We start from the raw sequence: 19242 nt of genomic DNA, 5'->3' as shown, positions 1-19242 counted from the left end.
AAATACCTTGCGTAGACAGTTGTGCGGCTTGAGAAATAAGGGAAGTGATATTGAAAGCAGATGGTCCAGCCGTAAGAATTTTATGGAGTATAGACTGCAGAGAGGCTTGTGTCACAGCTGCTGTTAGAACTAAGAACAAACAACGTTTCAGCGAGAATTCAAAACATCAGTTTAAACCGTTCAAACTGCCTAAACATATAGAAGCTGTTTTTATCAACTGTTTTCCCCATGTCCACAGTAAATCACAGCACTACCTGATCTATTTTGCAATGACATTAGTTCAATACATGAATGCTTTGCATGTCTAACCAAGTCCATGTTATTTAGCAGCTTATGTTGAAGACACACATTTTAAAAAGTCTGTAAGAAACCGTTTAACTCTTCAACTTGATGTTATGGATCAATTATAATTCTTGCAAACAAAGAACACATTTGTTCTATTTGTTACTGCTGTAAGCAGAATAAGCAGGTTTTTTGAAGTTACCATAATTATTAAATACTGCTAATAAAAAAATAAAAGCTGTATCACTTAGCACCCCAAAGAGATTTGAGGGGATGGGGGAAAGACCATTCCCAATTCAAAAAATAACAATACCTTAAAATACCAATTATGGTAAAATCAAAATGCTCTAGTTTTTCTTTAACAAAAACAAATTGTTCTTTCAGTCCCATTTGCTCCCACATTAATAAGAAATTATTAATTTTCAACCAAATGGTTTTAAGCTGCACTACATAGTTAAAGCATCTTGCATAGTCTGAGCCAAGGAGATCCAGCCACTGAAATATCTTTTCAAAAAAGGTCTAGCGTCTTTGCAGGATACTTACATACACTACCCGTGAATAAGTCTGAAAGGAAAAAGACCCACCAGCACTAACACAAAGTAACCCTACACTCTGTGCACAGTGAGGGCAGCCCTACTGTGCAGGCTGAAGTCACACTGCCCTTTCTTTTTTTTTTAATCTGTCAGCCATGCCCTCATGCTATCAAGGTAATACTAAGCACTTTTATTCCAAGACAGACACGGTTGCTGCTAAGATGTGTCCACGTTAAAAAGTCAGGGAATTTAAGCTAGCAACTTACCAATAAAACACAACTGGCGTTGACAATACCTATTTTTTTTTTCAACACAAACTACAACACTCCTAGTTTTTCAGTCCAACCTGGTATAATAGTTTGAAAAATTTCTCCCAGTACAGGGGAAAAAAAATAAAATAAAATAACCTACTTGCCTCCTAGCACTCAATGAAGATTTGCTGATCAAAATGAAGCCAACTGAGTTTTTCCTCAGAAACGATTGTAATGTACAAAATCCTAAATTTTAAGTAAAATTCTACTATTTAGGTTTTCCTGGTGTGAACTTTCAAAAAGTTCATTATCACTGGGCACTACATGTAAATGTGTTGCTTCCAATTTAAATTGATGATCAGTGCAGAACACATCTGAACAACAAAACCAACAACAAAACCACTACCCAACATCTCCTCCGGTAACCTGACACACACAGACATCATGAGGTAAAATTACAATCAGAACACACCAACTCTACCTGTTCTTGTATTGAGAGGCACTACAGCTAGTTCTAAACCTTCCAATAAAGTCTATGTGACAAAATAGCTGAGGGACACAGAGAACAGATGCGTAAAATTTAGCTGGTTGGAAAATTATCAATACTCTATCTTTATTCAGAGCAGCTAACACATTATGTTAAAGAAAAAAGTTGCCAGGCAACAAAATTTAATAATCCCTAGAAGTTCTGGTATTTGAAATCATTATTAGAATAGGAGCTTAAACTGTGGAAAACAAAGAGTATCACATGAAACAAACGAATAAAAAACCTCAGGAAATTCTGGGCAACAGAATGCTGATACAGTGACTAAGTCACCAGTCTCAATGAAACCACTCACGTACACGAGAATTTATTAGCTTAATTTTTACTTAATTTTATTACAGTAATGTGCATAAATAAAAGATTATATCAACTTTAAAGAATTCTTACCTTCATTGATTTTGGATATATCTACGCTAGAATTATTAAGCTGCAATGTGGCTTGCAGAGCAGGCAGCAATTGTCGAAGGAGATTTGGATCCTGAAGTAACGGAGGAATTGGTGATTGTGGGACAGGTGAGACAGGAACTGTAGGAGCAGATGAAGCAGGTGCAGAAGCTGGATTCAGTCCAGAAGCAGAAGATGTAGAAGGAGTTGTGCAAGAATGGGGTACAGACTTGTCCACGGATGTAGACTCTGAATGGAATACAAAAAGTAATTTTCAATTTCCTCAATACAGCCTCACAACTTCTCACTACTGTAATATTCATATTCAATTCAGAAGATCAAAATCTTCACTATAAGAAAAAAAGCTACATATTCACATAAAAACTGAAGATATTTGATAACTAGTATAATTTAGGCAACTGAACCTAGTATTTATTAGGAACACACACAAAAAATACTTTTACTTCAAGGATTTGACTGAAAGCTGCCAATATGACAAATGGGATTTTTTTCTACCATCAATGTACTCCTAATTATTAGGACAAACTTTAAAAGAAAAAATCTGAGGAATTTCTGTCTGCTGTGCATATACTCATTTTGTATGTTTTTACCCATCGTTCCAATCTCTCTTTGGAAAACATATAATGAAGAAAAACTTTTGTAAAATTAACGGACTTTACAAACAGACTAGTATGTCAAATTTGATGGAGAACAGAAGCCATCCTTCCCTTATTGAGAGACCAGACTACAAGAAGCTACAAAATAAAGGCCAAGTCCATCATATACAATTCACCTACATTGCTCAGGATTACAACGTAAGATGGTAAGCTGTTCTGAAAATTTAAAACAAGAACTCCTCACATCCTGTGGCATCCTCACAGCAGAATGGAAAAGCCACCTAAAAATATATCTGCTCGTAATTAATTTCAAAGCTGTCAGCTTCCCCTGAAGCATCAGGACCTGTATTCTTTATTTGCTTAATCTCTTTTTAGCAGCTAACAACACTTTTTGCCTATATACATGCTTAGCACTTAAATTCTTAAATTACATCGTACTTAGATGATATCACATGGCAATTTTGTTCTAATTAATGAGAGTTCTTTAATACACTTTAAACATAACTTTCAGTTAATTTGAAAGTCTCTCCTCCATTCCAGTACTGTGAGAAATTCCTGCACTGACACATTTCCACACGCTACGGGCACACAGTCACTTCAAGTATCCTTTCTTTAAGAAGCCTGGATCTCTGTATTCTGATTTTAGCTTCTCTTTCTCTCGCCCCCATTAAAACACACCAGGAAGCTTGACCCATAAATTCCATCAAAATGAGCGCTCCTATAGCACCAACAGGTTGGATAAGAACGAAAAGATGAATGTGGATCCAAGATCTCAACCAGGATGCTTGCACTTTATACTGAAGACCTGATTTTAAATCCACCTCAAATTGGACATAGAACATCAACCTGGATATTCCACATTTCAAGTAACATCCAAATGAAAGCTAAAATAACTGGTTTAGAAACTCTCTGTCACTTTTTTATTATTTTTTCCTTTGGAGAGAAAGTAAACGTAAGAAGAGGTTGACTTTTACTATAGAAGAAAAATCAAAAGGCCTTTTTTATTTTACTACTTAAGAATAACATGTCACACAACTTCTAAAAGCTGCTGTTGTCTGACAGCCTGAACTGCATTTTTTGAGTTTGACACAGTGGGAGAATGTTAAAAAAAAAAACACTGACTGAGATTATAAATCTCTAAGAGCAACAAAACACAGAAGGGACATGGTTTCTGCAGGAAATTCATAACAGGTCACAGATACTGCAAAAAAATAAAAACAACAGAAAAATAACTTTTTCTGACAATTAGCTGAGAAACGTAAAGCAGAAAAAATGCTGAAGAACCCTATTTTGGGTATTTGGGTAAATGGTTCATGAAGTCTTCTAAAAAAGGAGGTGGCCCTATCTAGTTACAAAAAGCCTTGGGATAATAGATTTATTTTTTATTTTTTTACTGTATTTGTAAAGGGACCTGGTTATTTGGCAGGAGTGTTCACAAGAACATAGAACTTCCAGTAACACAAAGGAACAAGCAGCATTACAAACTGAAAAGGAAAATGATGATGTTACCAATTTTTTATACATTTTTTTCCTTAACAGGACTAGGACAATTGACTACGTATAAGCCTTCACCCTTAATACAGTTAAGACACTGATAAAAGTCTGTGTTATAGAAGTATTACATACAAAATCTTACAATACTATGTTGTTCTAGGTAAATGTATCCAAACTACCGCAAGCCAAGTTACATCAAGTAAACAAGAACCTTATCACACTAAAAAACATGTAAAGTTTGAACTAAAGCTGTATCTGCCATAGTGCACATAAGGAAAACAAGATACATTGGCAGACAAAAGCAAGGAGATAAAGCAGAGGGGGGCATGCTAGTACTTGTAAGTTTTTTACCACAGTTTTGAGACCCTTGCAGGGGGGAACACCCTAATTAAAAAAAAAAAAAAAAAGAACAGAACAGAAATAAATAAATGGAAAAAAAAAAAAAAACACAAAACCTAAGCAACTACTAGGACTAGTTTCAAGACATATTTAATGTAGTTAGGCACGTCTTCACAGTTAGATCGCGTTATTTTAGTGGTGTTACATCAGTCCAATCATGTTCCTATGACCAGCGGTAAAAAGAAGAAATTATCTACTCCAAGTCAAGAAAGCACTCACTACTGTATTATGAATTCACATAGGCAACACCTGAGCTTCAAATCACTCCACTACACCAAACAGCTTAAAGTATTTTTCACCCATGCTGCAGCTTTGTACACAAAAAAAGAAACCGAATCAAAGGCAAACTTGAGCGAGCAACACACTGAAGGCAGACCTCAAGATCAGTGCTGGGTGTTTCTCGTTTCTTGTACAGCAGGACTCAATGTCTGCTGTAGGGCAGATTCAAAGTCTGCCCTACGAAACCACTGCATGCCAGAGGTCTTTAGAAGTACTTAAGCTCGAGTGAGCTTCCCTGCTACAAAAATACAAAGTGTATTGTACCAAAACAACCAACACAATCCAATTAATTCTTTTAGACAATATAAAAACACTACTCGCTATTCTGTAACTGCACTATTACAGACATTTTAAGTACATGTTAAAATACACCTATGAAAGGTATGTTTTGTTTTGCTTATTTCCACCCACATTAAACACCTAGAGAAAATGATGTGAAAAGATTCATGGCTAAGGCTAACAGCTAAGACTAACGTTTCCATTTTTTGAGACTGCTAACATTACGAAAATAACAGTCCAGATGTAACAGATGAATGTATCCCTATGATCATGACTATCTACATGTACTTAGTGATATAAAGGGTACAAAAGGGTTTCTGTCAAATCAAAAGTCTGAAAAGTATTTTTGTGGAAGTATTTGTCATTTTTAAGTAGCCTGAAATGGCCATTTTCTTCTCAATAATGGGAAACTCCTCTGTGATGGAAGCAAATATGCTAAAAATACAGAATACAGACTATATCTGTAAAATCACATTTTTCATTACTTATTTTAAACCAAACTACTTCACTCCATCGCTTGCAGACTGGACACGCTATTTCACAGACAGAAGGAAATACAAATGACAGCCAATTAAGAAAAAACTTCTAAATAATTTTGTAACTGTTTTTGTATACTTAACGAAGATTTAAAATTTGTTTCATTTATGATACCAGAAGTTGCAACTTCCACCTCTTGAGTTAACATAACCAGTCAAAACTCCTCAAGATGGAGCGTCAGTTCTACAAAAATCCTCACGTTACCACTCACTGCAGCATTTCTCCTGCTTTTCCTACAAGCAGAAGCAGAAACTTCTCACCCTTCTCCTCCTCCCTAATAGCCCCTTCTCTGATCTGCTTTAAGTTCAGACTGTTTCACTGTATGAGTTGCCACACACTTCGGTTTGTTTTTGCAGCATTTAAATTATTATTTCATAGTTCCTAAAACATTTAATCAATTTAAATAAAGCATTAAGAGTTACAGGACTGTTTAATTCTGAATTTGACGTCACAACCATCGTGGAACATGTTAAGTGAAGATTGCATACTGAGAAAAGTTGCATTTCTCTACAAATCTCTCAGTTATACAGCTCTGACATGCTGTTCTGTACTCCTGAGTCAATACAACTTCACGTTCATAAGCCACGTACAGTATTATTGCAAAATAAGGCTTCTAATTACATGGCAGTCATTCATAAGTCTGATTTTAAGCATTAATACATCTATCCTGGATTAATTCTGAAACTATGAAATTTTACAAAAAGAAAATGCAAATTGTGTGTGTGTTTTAGAATAAGCATTCTTAAAGGAAAGAAACCATATTGTAAAGGGTCATAAAAACGCCTAAGATGATGGTGAGTTAAAGTTGCCTGCTATCGGACAAGGTAATTCTCAAGTCCCTTCACATCAACACCAACTTTTACACAAACAACTCTGATCTCACATAAAATTTCAGCTACTATCATAAAACTACCAAATAAAACTCTTAAAAAAAAAAAAAAAAGAACAATTAAAACTAAGAGCAGAACATAATCCACTGTGATCTGTTGACCTGTTGGAAACTTCATTAACTGATATTTATGTTTTAGCTCTTAAGATCACTGTTCCGAATCAAAATGAGCAAGCAAAAAACCCAAACAGATAAACAAACTAATTAGATGCAGGCTATATATATTTTAAGACCAAAACACATTTCTGGACCAGTATCTGTTATCACGGGGGAGAAGCAAGAACTGAAGCCATCCAAAAAAGTAGGAAAAGAAAGCAACCAGATGGCAAACACAAAACAGGCGTGGAGATTAATTTACAGTAGTATGAAGAGCTCGTAAGCGGTTTTACATTAGAACAAAGCATTTCTGAAGACCACAATGATTAGAGGAGGGCTTTCTATTTATAATCATTCTGCTGGACTACGAGAAATCTGAGATGCACAAAGGTGCATCTTGGTTGCAGGTTTCACGAAGGGGCAAGTGAAAGAAGTGAACTGGAGACTCCTGCTTGCCCCCGAAACGTCATTTCAAGGCAGAACTGAAATACTGAACATTCCCAAGTACTATGGATTTTTTAACAAAAGGGCCAAGTAATCCTTTCAAGAAAAATTTACCACAGATTATTTTAGACAGCTGTGCCACAACGTTCTTTGATTACAGCCTAGATAGAAGACAAAAGCTTAGATTCTCCAAGTTTGTGGCAGTAAGTTAAAAGGCTCCTGAATCTTGCTGTCACCAGTCACTGCCTCTCGTGACAAGACCACTTTGCTCCTAAGCAAACCAGGATCTACAGGTGAAATGAAGTTCTCGGCCTAGTATGTTGCCACTGAAATAAAGTTATTCTGACTAGATTTAATGCAGGGAAGTGAAAAACTAAGTCCCCCCATGCGTCCTGTTCCAGCAGAGCCCTGTCAGTACCACACAGTGCCAGCTGGGCCTGCACCGGGCCTGCCCTTCTTGTCCCCATGCTGCGCTGCACAGGGATGCGGGTGGGCCACAAAACTGAGGCGGGACAAGGAATTCTTGTGTGTGTTTGTGACACAGAACTGAGGGAGGACGAGGAATCTGAGAGAGAGAGTGTGTGTGTGTGTCACAGAAGTGAAGAGGGATGAGGAATTTGTGTGCGCACACAGCAGCCTCCTTCACAGGCCTCCTCCTGACAGTCAGCACGCTGAGGGGCTCCTTGCACATCGTGGCTGGAGACTGCTGTAGATGGCTTGCTCTTATTCTGTAATTTATGTGGACAGGTGATTTATTCCAACAAAGATATATATACATATATATATGTATATAATAATAATGTGGAAATTACTCACAAATGACTGGGTAATTCCCAAATTATCAATACGACCCCTTCCGCATTCCAGTAGCTCTAACTACTCACGTTTTCCTGTTTTGCTTCTTTTAATGACATTAAAAGACACAACACGCTCAGTTCCCTGAATTCATATATTGTGAGCTTGAGTTGTATCTCTGCCATTGACAAGTCACACACGTGCTCTCATACTGTGCTCTCCATGGGGGGAAACCAGCACTACAAAATGTTCAGAAAGCCAATGGCTTCCTGCCCCCTAAACCTCCCTTCTGCTCTATAATTCAACAGCTACCACCCAGAACAGCTCACTGAACTGCTCTGATTCACTGCTGATCGCTAAGAATCGTAACACGTTCATTTGTGCTGAAGTACCACGTTCTGAGCAGTGAGTCGCAGTTAGCTTTTTCGCACAGCTCAATTGCATCTATTAAGGACCTTAAGCCCTACCAAGATATATGAATATTTAGAAGCAAAGCATTTTGTAAATACTTCAGGACAAATGCAACTAAGGAAATAACAGCAACTGGGTTCTCTCAAATGTACTCTAATTCTCCAAAATAATAATAAAAAATGTATTCTATTCATGTTGGATTACTTCAGTCTCAGAAGATAATTTTTATAATTTTCCCTATTGCCAAAATAAATGCAAAAGCTATGCTCAGCAAACATGTATGAAACAGCGGAACAAACCTCTAACAACCTCACCAATGTCATTTTTTTGTAACCACTGCATGAATTGAGTAATATACTTAGAACTGCAAAACTCTGCCAAAGAAGAATCAACAACAGCAGGAGCAATGTTACCAACTCACTGTTGAAGACTAGCAAGTGTTACAAGTATGAAAAGCAAGAGGGTGAGGAAAGGATAAGGAAGAAGCTCAGCTGTCACTGACCAACCACTTCGATCTGTCAGCATCCACATCACCACCCACACAACACCGCAGCGGCCATCCTGCTGAATTCTGCCAGACATTTTTCAGAGTATTGCTGCACTAGAAACAGAAGTGGACTTGGACTAGAAACAGGACGGGACTTGGAAAGGTGTGAGAATTATCCTAAAGACACACAGGCTGTTAAGATACAGACAGTAAAATATTTCATACAGTAACTGAATTAGAAATAGGAAAATACGTGGTGTGCCCTACAGATAAAGCAGCCAAAAAGTAGGAAAAGCAACCCCACACTTTACCTGCATAAAGCACTCACAGTGAGCACAAACAGAAGCAGCAGATTCTGACTGGAACATTCAAATCAAAGGGTAGAGGTCAAATAGTTCCCCAGGAACTCTCCACCACTGCCAGCCATTGAGGGCAGAGGACTACTGCTAAGAGCTGAGCTATAGTTCAGCCAGGGATTTTATTCAATCTCCTTGTGGGACTACAACATACCCCTGCAGCAAAAGAGATTGAGCTGAAAAAAGTGTTCTTGTTTGTGTTTGTTTTTTTTTTTCCTTCATAGCTATTACTGCATCAAAAAAAAAAAAAATACACACAACAGAACTATTAAAATAGTGGCATATCACCACCAGCAACACATTGACAAGAATAAAAATATTCATTTAGGCAAGATAATTCACATATTATTCAGTCATTTGGACCAAGCTACTTTCACAAGCAATGCTAAAAGACAGCTTTACCTCTTTTTAGAAAGAGAGAGGGATGGCACAGCTATTGACCAGAAAAAAAAAAAAAAATCAAAGGCTGTTTTTTTGCTCGACTACCATAAAAATGAACCTCTCAAACCATTTTCCCATTCTACAAAGATACTTTTAAAAGACTGTTTGAACTGACTGTCTCAGAACAAGGTTTTCTTCATATTGTACAACAACCACGAACAAATACTTGAAAAATGATATACCGATCATACTACAGGTTCACAACCAAATCTGGGAGAATGAGTAACAAAAGAAAGCTAGACAAAAACATTGCTTACAACACTGCTTACTCCCTTCATTCAAACACACTCGGTGCTACAAATATTATATTGGTCAATTTTCTTATCCAAAAACCAAATGAAAGTCTTAACAATCACAAAAAAAAAAAAAAAAAAAAAAAAGAAAAAGGCAGGACTACTGAGAACACCCTTTTTAAATGCTTTTTTTTTTTTAATCTGCACTGAATTTTTCTGTTTCTGAATGAAGAGAGATAATTCAAGCAACATGTCGAAACTCATGAATAAGTGTGTCAAGCCTAACATTCACCTATTCTAACCCTTCAATTACTACCCTGTCTGAAGCTCAGGAAGTGCTGTATTTGCTCATAATTAAGTGTCATGAAATATTTACATCAACTAAGCACCAGTACAGCAGAATATATCCATTTCACTCATATGAGCTTAAAAAAATCACTATGTAGGAATACAGGAATTAAATGGTTATTAAGACAGAAGCATCCAAGGGAACAGAGATGGACAGGTAGGATTTACAGTGTTAAGACTGCCCCATATGGTCACCTACACTATGTACCCAATTGTATATGCTTGGTTCTCAAACAAATGTCACATGTAAGAAGTACTAGAACTATCTGCCAACATTTCTAGCAGTTGTCACAATGGGAAATTCCTTCAGCTGCAATAAAATGCACTTGCTCAGTTTAACTGGAAGCAAGTAATAAAGGTATGTGGTAAACAGGTAAAGAATACCCTATTTGAAGTCCAATCACACACCGAACAAGAATATAAAACAGAGTAAAATGTGTTTTCTTTCAGTACATTTTAAAGATAGCAACGAAAAAAAGAGAGGATATGCTTAAGAATAGAACATATCACATGGACATTTTGCACTGTCACATTTAAAGGAGTGCAAACTGCACTCAAAGCACAGAGGCTGAGCTGAAGCAGGTAACTTCATGGTGTTCTGTACAGGAACCACACACAGACACCTTGCCTCCTTTGCATAGGAAAGGGCTTTCCTCTGTTCCTCTGCATTTATCGTCAATTATGTTTCAGGTCCTGTGAACACTGCACAAAATCTAATGAAAAACAGCAAAATTCTTCACATGTTATTTCCTTACATTGCAGTATTTGCCAATGAACAATAGAGTTTGGATTATCTGGAGTACTTATATCTGTACTTATATCTGCAATTTTTTAATTAAAAAAAAAAAAAAAAAGGAAGGCAGGAAAGCAAACGCAGAGCCTAAGACCAACATCAGACCTGAGTCGTCTTGGTGTGCTTTTTAGGACTTATCATTCTTCCTAGACAGACTCACAAATTTCAACAGGGCAACAGGCTGTTCAAAAATTAATCCAGTGTCATCCTAGTTAGGTAGCTCTTTATATTAAAAACAGATTATCGATTTTTTTTCCTCTCCCAATTCCCCCAAAACATCATCATCTGACAATGTTATTCCCTAGGAACTCAACTATACCCAAACATCACTAATAATACACTTCTCCAGTCCCACGATCTTCTTTAGCACTTCTTCCCTAGCAAGGAAGTAAATCCAATTAATTTGTAGATTTTTAAAAGTTCACAACACACAGAGAGTCATGATCTTTGTTTGATTATTCTAAATGTTTAAGGTATATTACAAAGAAATACAAACTTCAGCAGCCTTGGACCTGAAGATCCAGTATATCATGAAACACAGATCATAACAGAAGAGCAGCTATTAAAGATATGTAGAAAACTTTGTTGCTTTCTGTAAAAATGGCACTTGCAGTTTGACACTAGCTTTCCAAACCGTAACAGCAGTTCAGAAAATGTAATGGTCCAAAATGACTTTCAAACAGTGTAGTTACATCTATGTTAAGAACTCAAAAAATGGCAAAGATCCAAAAGAACATGAGGGAGGAAAAAAACTAAAATGCATTACTAAGAGATCATCTGAAATTATAATTTGCAGAATAAGCCAGTAAACACTACAGTGTCAATTTAAAATTGTGTAAGATAGAGCAAATGTGGTTTAAGTAAACACATCAAAATACTAACTGGGTTACAAACAGACAACACCAGAAGTATCTCAGTTCCAGAAGCAACATATTTGAACCAACAAAGCAAAGCAAAGGCACTGCATCATTTTAAATACTACAAGGAATTGCATTAGACGTACCTTTTCTCTCTGTTTTCTGTGAAGGGATGGAAGATGTGGATGTAGGCAGTTTTGATAAAGTAGATGCTCCATTAGCATCAAAGGATTTCTTTGGCTGGTGATCAGATTGTAGAGAAAATGGACTAGGAGGAACAGTGCTTGGGGTAGCAGTTGGATGAACCACTGGTTTGATGGGATGCTGTACTGGAGTAGAACTACTGTGAGTCTCTGCTCTTGGCAGTCTGTAGTCTCTGTCATTGTGCCTGCTTGTTTGAGATAAAATATTCTGTGGGAGCATACTACTGGCGTCACTGGAATGCTTGTCTTCCACTTTTTTTCAGGATTCCCCAAGTAACGTTGCAAAAAGGAAAAAAAATAGATTAGAAACTCGTCTAAGATTATACTGCGATTAATACAGTTGCACATCAATAACTAGAACTGACTGAACTTGTTATGATTTAAAAAATATCAAGCAGATTAGCATCAAAAAAGGCAAAATTCATTTTACTCACTGACAAACTGCATTTTCTCTGACCTGTCCTTGATTTAGAGTTCCGGTTAAGCACTGTGTTTTGATGAAAGGCTGCTTATAACGAGCGTTACAGTCAAAGTTACCTTTTGAAGTCTCCTAAAAGAATCTAAATCAAAATCTATTATATCCATCTTATATTTAGTGTTAGAAGATAATTTGCACCATTTTTCTTTTGTTCATTAAAAATACTGAGCACCAAGTATAATTTAATAGTTTCAAATCATAGCCTTCAAAGAATTCCATTTCCAGTTACTTCAGTACTACCACAAAGAATTATTTCTTAGTTTAATTAGTTCAAGACAACCACACACGAAGTGGGCAACTAATCTGCATCTGTCACATGCTAATGCAAGTCCTGAACTTTTTTTTCCCCTCAATTCCTAGACTTCCACGTGTCACAAACCAAGTTGTTACTGACATATGTAATTATGCTTTTCGTTTTAGCACTGCAATGTGTTTCAACGTACACAGAAAAACAGTCCTTTACACACCTCTGCTTTGTCAAGTCCCTTGCAATACAAAGAAAAAAGATACTTTAGAAAAATAAACTTTGGTTTCTCCTTTTAAACCATCTTGAGACATATGCTATGAAGTTAACAAAACTAAATCTGCATACAGAAGAAATCTCACACGTTTCTAGGAAACGGTCACACATTTCCTAGAAAAACTTGGCAAAGATTAAAGCTAGGTATGAGGAAAAAGAAAATTCCAAATAGAAATTCACAGTCTGAGAAAGGCTTTGCTAATTGTATGGGCTCAGTACAAATACCCTTTCAATAACATGTACAGGCTTCTGAAAACCCCAATATCATAATCCATCAAGTTATTTTTACTATTTTCAGGTGTTAAATCAAGGTTTTAGGAGAGACTTCTTTATTTCTAATTTCATGCTCAGAATTGACAAGTCTCAATAACTGCAACACTTCAACTATACCATAAACCATGCAAGCTTCTATAACTACCCATGGAGAGATTAAGTTACACAGTGAAAGCTGCAGAAAGGAGTACCACGAAAAGCATTAAGCAACTGTTGGACTAATAAATGCTCAGGGTTATTTTAAGGAACAACATTTGGGAGAGCTGTCCGCACCATCAGATTTGGCTTTTTTATATAAAGAGGAGAGAAAAACAGTTAAGGAAAAGGAATTGTTTTATTCTGTAAGTTCGGAAAAGAAAACAGTAAGGCAAGCAAGACAAGAATATATTACTGTAAAAACAAAACAAAACAAAAAAGCAACCACATACTTCCACTGGCAAACCCACTGGCAGCTGTCGCCTGCATCACCTCTCTTCTGTAATCCCTATCTTTTGGGAAACTGTTAACTGACATTTTGCTTGCTTCTTTTTGCCTCTGCTCTCTGAAGAAAAGAAAGCACAAGTTAAGTCAAAATGTACATCACCTAGTAATACTTTCTACCAGTTAAGTTACATAAAGATGAATTAAATCAAATAGGTCACTGCTGCAGATGGGGTTGGCAAACTATCTATTGCTTCCTGACACCAGCACTTGTTGAAGCCCTGTTTTGGCTTGCTAAGATAGCGAAGAAAATGTGCATTTCCCCTCCCCTGCCTCTGGGATCATCAAGGGAGAAAACAAGTGCAAGAGGCCATGTACAGTGCAGAAAGACTAGACTTGAACCCAATCTATTATAGCAGTAATCTACTACATAAACTCAACCACTCTCTACATGACCACAGGAGTTGTATGTTCTTTATAGATCGAGAGTAGACACACGCAAATACCTTTCCAGCCATTCTTTTGGTTTTTCCCACTGTGAAACTTCTGTTCGGCAGTTGTAATAGTACTTTTTGCCTGAAGAGCTGATGTGTTCAGACCAATCATCCGCAGAATCATAAGCCTTTAAAATACAAACAGTGTTGGACAAAAGGCTACCCCAGAGTTTTAACATACACATTTAAAACTATGTGGTGTTCTCACATGTACCCGTATCAGTGTTTCCTACTTAGACCATCTCTAAATGCCTGTTTCATTTTTGATAGTTTAAAGACATGACTGCTATATTCCTGTTGCATTCTATAGTAGTTTCTTCTCTTTTATTCTCACCAGCCCCCCCCCAATATAACACTATGCTTATTGAGATACAATAACATGTACTTTGTCTTATAAATAATTAAACTTAGACTAGACAATACGATTTTACCCACAAAGTTCATAGAAATATTTCTTTCTGTATCTACTTCATTTAATCATGTCATATTTTAAATTCAAGATATATACCTCAAACCTCTAATGATTATCAATTAGAATAGTTTTACAACATATAACAATCGCAGCTTGTGCACGCAGAGTGTTTGTAAAATAAAGCCTGATGTTGGATAATTCAATAAAGCAAGTAATGTACAACCCCCTCCCCCCATTTTAGACAAAACGCTATTGAAAAGTCTGTTTGAATGGGGTGATTGATGCAAGGACAAATACCAATCAAAAATACTCACTGCATCAGAAGTTTTGCTCGGATTATTGCTGGGATTAGAAGAATGTGAATTTGAACTATGAAGAGCACTGTGGTTATGTGAATTTTCTTGTGGAGAGTAACTGGTCCCTAAAAGAAAGAAGAAAGACATTTACCACGTTTGTTTGCAAAGAAATTAAGCATCTGCACTCTAAGGAGGTGGGAAGGGGGCACATCATCCACAGCCTGGAGCATGACATAGGTCAAACGCAGAAGTATTTCAGGAGACACATACACATATTTTTTCTGTTGCATAAAGGGTAAAGCTCACTTTGTTTTTCCTGTTACAATAACATAGGTTGTCCTTGCACTGCTTTTACTCTCAAATCTCACTCCACTACAAAACATGCAGCTTGTTTATTTGCCTTTTATTTTTCAGTAGGCTGAAAAAATGCTAACGTGTCAACTCCAAAATTAAGAAATATTTTCTCCTCAACATTAAGCTAGAAAGTTCAAATGGGTTTATCATTAGCACAGCGTTACATGCAGAAGGACCGTTTTTAAGTTCACTGGAGCAATGCTGTTTTCTTAACCCTTTTGAGACTCCTTGTAACTATTTCTATTTATGCATATAGATTAATTTTCCTGCAGTACAGGTGCCAACATCTAGAATACTAAAAACAGCCTTTCCCAGAGGGCCACATGCTTCTGGCCTTCTAACAACTGCTTCTTGAGATAACCTAGTTTTCTTCCCTGCCATGATAGCACTCGAACACAAAGGAATAGCTGGGATATGAGAAGGGAGACAGTTTTAAGCACTTTTTACAACCACATTTGTGCCTACGCTCAAGTCACCAATTCAACCTGAACGGTTCTAATTTCCAGTTAAACAATCTCATCCATTTACCCTTTGTGATCTTATTATAAACATCCTGCTCTTTGAAGGAGTAGGAGGCTGTAGTGAAATTCTAAGTACAAACTGTTCAGTTTTTCTATTCTTCCTGATTTTTAAGTGTTCACATAAATCACACCAAACTAAGAAAAACCTTTTATATTCTTTTTGTCTTTTCCTCTACCGAGTTTTTAAATACCCAGGAATACTACAATAGGAATTCAATAGGAATTAGCAGCTTCACATACTGTAGAGCAAGCTAAATATGAAGTCAAAGAGCTTTGTAAATAGCAAAGACTAAGTCTTATGAGCAACTACAATAAACATCCACCAATAAACACCAATAAACAGCCCCACCAATACTGGAGTAATAGGTAGGAATGAACGAAGCCATTACGAGAAGTTGTTACAAGTCTTCTGAAAGCCACACACACAGATGATGACCAGGAGTATACCACGTACAGCACAGGAGAGATTATAATACAAATTCTGATTTCTGACTATGCAAGCATTGACAGAATTACTATTTCAAACCTGTGCCCCCACACGCAGGTTAGAAAAACAATCACAAAAGAGGTACACCATGACTCACACGTTTAGTCCCCTACAAAGGATAAAGATCGAGTTGTGCATACACAGTACTGGCAACCCGAAGCATCAGTAATTCTAAACCTTTTCCAGCACTATTTTGGCTAGCAAATATATGACATTCACTTTAAAGACTGGTGGTAGGGAGAGGAAAAAGGAAGTCTTCTGAAATGTCTCCTAGCTAAAGCAAGACAATTAGGGCTACACCAACACTACCTGGTGTGCTCAGAGCCAGGTGGAATGACACTTAGGATGGGGGGGGGGGGTGTCTATCTTGTCAGAGCCATACTCATGTGCATTGCAAACGTATGAATAACAAAAAATTGAACTTGCATAACATATAAAGTCACCTCGTTCACTGTAAGTTAGAATATTCCAGAATTTAGACTTTAATATGCATTTATAGAAAGACTAATTCCCTTAAATGCATGTAAGAACATTATAATTACAAGGCTGTGCTCTGCCATCAGCCATATCAACAGAGGCTTGATCTTTTTCATAGACTGATTACAGAATGAGATAGACACTTATTATTTTTGTATTAATCATCCTGTTAATAGTCTTTATCTATTTACTGTACCCTTTCCAGACTCTACTAAGATACAGTTACTAAATATCTTCACATATTTCTGTAGGTTGCTTACCACAGACACATTAATTTCTACTGAGGTAAATTCATCCCCATTTTCAAAGGAAAAAAAAGAAGATGGAAATTTATCAGACAGTTTGTCTAAACAAATTGTTGGTATCAGTCCCTTTAATACTTCAGAAAACATGAATATAGTTTATTTGTGATCCTCTACTGTAGCTGCAGTTCCATTACGCTATATTCAGCATACTCAATATGTGTTTGGTGAGTTTTAAGTCCTATCGTGGTCTAAATAAACAGCCACACTGAATAATCTAATAAGCGTTTTCCAAACAAGAGTATGAGCCAACAACGTATGTATTAAATCAATACAATCCTTTAATGCCAATTCTATCCCTCCTGTAAACAAATCCCTCAAACTCACTGAAGAGCCCTTCAGCCCCCACTTGGTGTAAGGGCTCAGCAGCATCCCCCCACTTCTCACTGTTCCCTCGAGGGCTTTTTTCCAGCCAGGGCTGAGTCACAAAGCACCTCTGAGCGAGTATCAGAGCGCTGCAGTCACACCCACCTACAGCTGGCCCTGATAATGGCAACGCCTGCTCTGCTCTGCTCTGCTGCAGTTCCTGCCCAAGGAGCCCCCCAGGCCTCTCAGCCCAGCTGCAGTGCTCCTTGCAGGACCGCCAGGCTGCACGCACTTGGACTTGCCCTAAATCAGTGATCTGAGCTGGCCCCAGCTGCACGAAAACCCGTCGTGGCCTCTCTGCAATGCTGACGGCCTCGGGTTGCCAGGCCAAGCTCCTTGGGCTTTTCGAAAGGCCACTTGTAATTACATACCTGGTGGTGTCTGGGGCAATTACAGCGTGCAATTAGAGGTGCAGCTTTTCCCCACAAACCTCCGTTTAGTTTTCTGGTTAATGCCGCTCTACGTTTGGATCAGGCCCAGAATCTCAAGGGAACGAGCAGGCAGGGAGCTGCCGACACGGTGCTTGCTGTTAGGAAGCTTCCATCTCAGAAGCAGCCGAGGCTCTGAAGAACAAGGGCTTTAGGCACTTCATACAAGCTAACGGCTTACAGATCAGATGTAAACAGCAAAAACACACATCGCCAAGTTAACCACGTGCTAAAACTCTGATCTTAGTTCTCTGAGTTCTGACAACCCAGCTCTGCAAGCACTGCCAGCTCAGGTCCCCAGGGAAAGCTGCTCAGGATCTTCAGGAGCTCACCAAGGTAGAAAGGTACTCAAAGAGCGACCCCACTGTGGAGGTCTGCCTCTAACCAAGAGGGGGAGTTCCCCTCATATGCTGGTTTCACAACGCCTAACCCCAAGTCCTTTTACACGGCTGTGACTGTTGCAATCAGCTCTGCATTTATTTCCAAGCTGCACGCACAGCAAGCTGCTGACGAGAAGCAGATCACAAGGACGGGATCGCTGAGATTACCCCATGGCCCAGAAACAGGCCTGGTAAGGCAGGCAGCGCTCACTGCCCCTGGAGATGTGCCCTCATAGCACTTCCTATTATTTCTTCCCAACAGTTGGAACCTCCTAGTTAAAGCTAGCAAGGCTCTAACTTTCTTAAAAGAGAGGGATAAAGAGTCTTCTGTTTTTTAAAATATGTATTAGCTTATGTTAGGATGTAGCAATTCCAGAACTCCCTATGGAAATATCCACAGCACCGTCACCGTGACTTTGCTCAGCTCAATCATTTTTTGGGAAGGATTAAGTCTGGGGAGAGCTATTTCTAACTGCAGGTTGCCAAAAATGGCACAGCACTAGGGTTGTACAGAACTGCAGCAGTGCAACGGTGACAGCAAGCCGTCACTAACACTATCGCTCGTTATGAACAGGTCATAGGACAGGTTAAGGTTAAATTATCATAATTATCTTCAAGTCTTTCAAACAACAACAAAAAAAAACATCCTCCTCACTCATGCATGAAAATCAGCAGGAAGTACAAAAAGTGTGGTTCTGGGAACCAATTCAAAACACTGGCTGTGACTTTATGCCTGCTACACATTGGAGGTTCTGCCATGCCAAGTCTCACTTTCACTTTTTTTTTTTTTTTTTTTTAAAGTACTCTCCTGATCCAAACTGCTGAATCAATGACATTTTGATCTGCAATGAGGCTTCAGCACTATGCTGGACTTGGAACCAGACATAACATAGGGTGAAGAAAATGCCTCATCCTGCAGTATAGTCAACTTTTTCAGTAGTTCTCACGTTTAAGAAAAGTTGAAATTCTGAGTTAGGTAGGCATCAGAGAGTAATAAAGCACCTCATTTCTTTCCTTCCCTCCCATCTTTCATTAACAAGCTGAAACACTTTCCCAAACCTCTACTAGCAACTACAGCATCA

General features: G+C 37.9%; 1 protein-coding gene across 5 annotated transcripts in view; it reads right to left on the bottom strand.

The window, feature by feature from the left end:
- The window catches only part of WAC (WW domain containing adaptor with coiled-coil), a 58053-nt gene that overhangs the window by 18182 nt on the left and 20629 nt on the right, over positions 1 to 19242 (bottom strand). For all 5 annotated transcript variants that reach the window (XM_027450564.3, XM_027450566.3, XM_027450565.3 and 2 more), the window contains exons 4-9: positions 14864 to 14970; positions 14150 to 14265; positions 13652 to 13764; positions 11896 to 12204; positions 1998 to 2243; positions 7 to 129 (exon numbers count right to left, since the gene is read on the bottom strand). In XM_027450564.3, the coding sequence (XP_027306365.1) occupies positions 7 to 129; positions 1998 to 2243; positions 11896 to 12204; positions 13652 to 13764; positions 14150 to 14265; positions 14864 to 14970 (1014 nt within the window). The remainder of the gene's footprint in view (positions 1 to 6; positions 130 to 1997; positions 2244 to 11895; positions 12205 to 13651; positions 13765 to 14149; positions 14266 to 14863; positions 14971 to 19242) is intronic.

The sequence above is a fragment of the Anas platyrhynchos genome, chromosome 2, assembly GCF_047663525.1.
Source record: "Anas platyrhynchos isolate ZD024472 breed Pekin duck chromosome 2, IASCAAS_PekinDuck_T2T, whole genome shotgun sequence".
Classification (NCBI taxonomy): domain Eukaryota; kingdom Metazoa; phylum Chordata; class Aves; order Anseriformes; family Anatidae; genus Anas; species Anas platyrhynchos.
The sequence above is the reverse complement of the archived record's forward strand: the minus strand, read 5'-3'. Positions and strand labels throughout refer to the sequence as shown.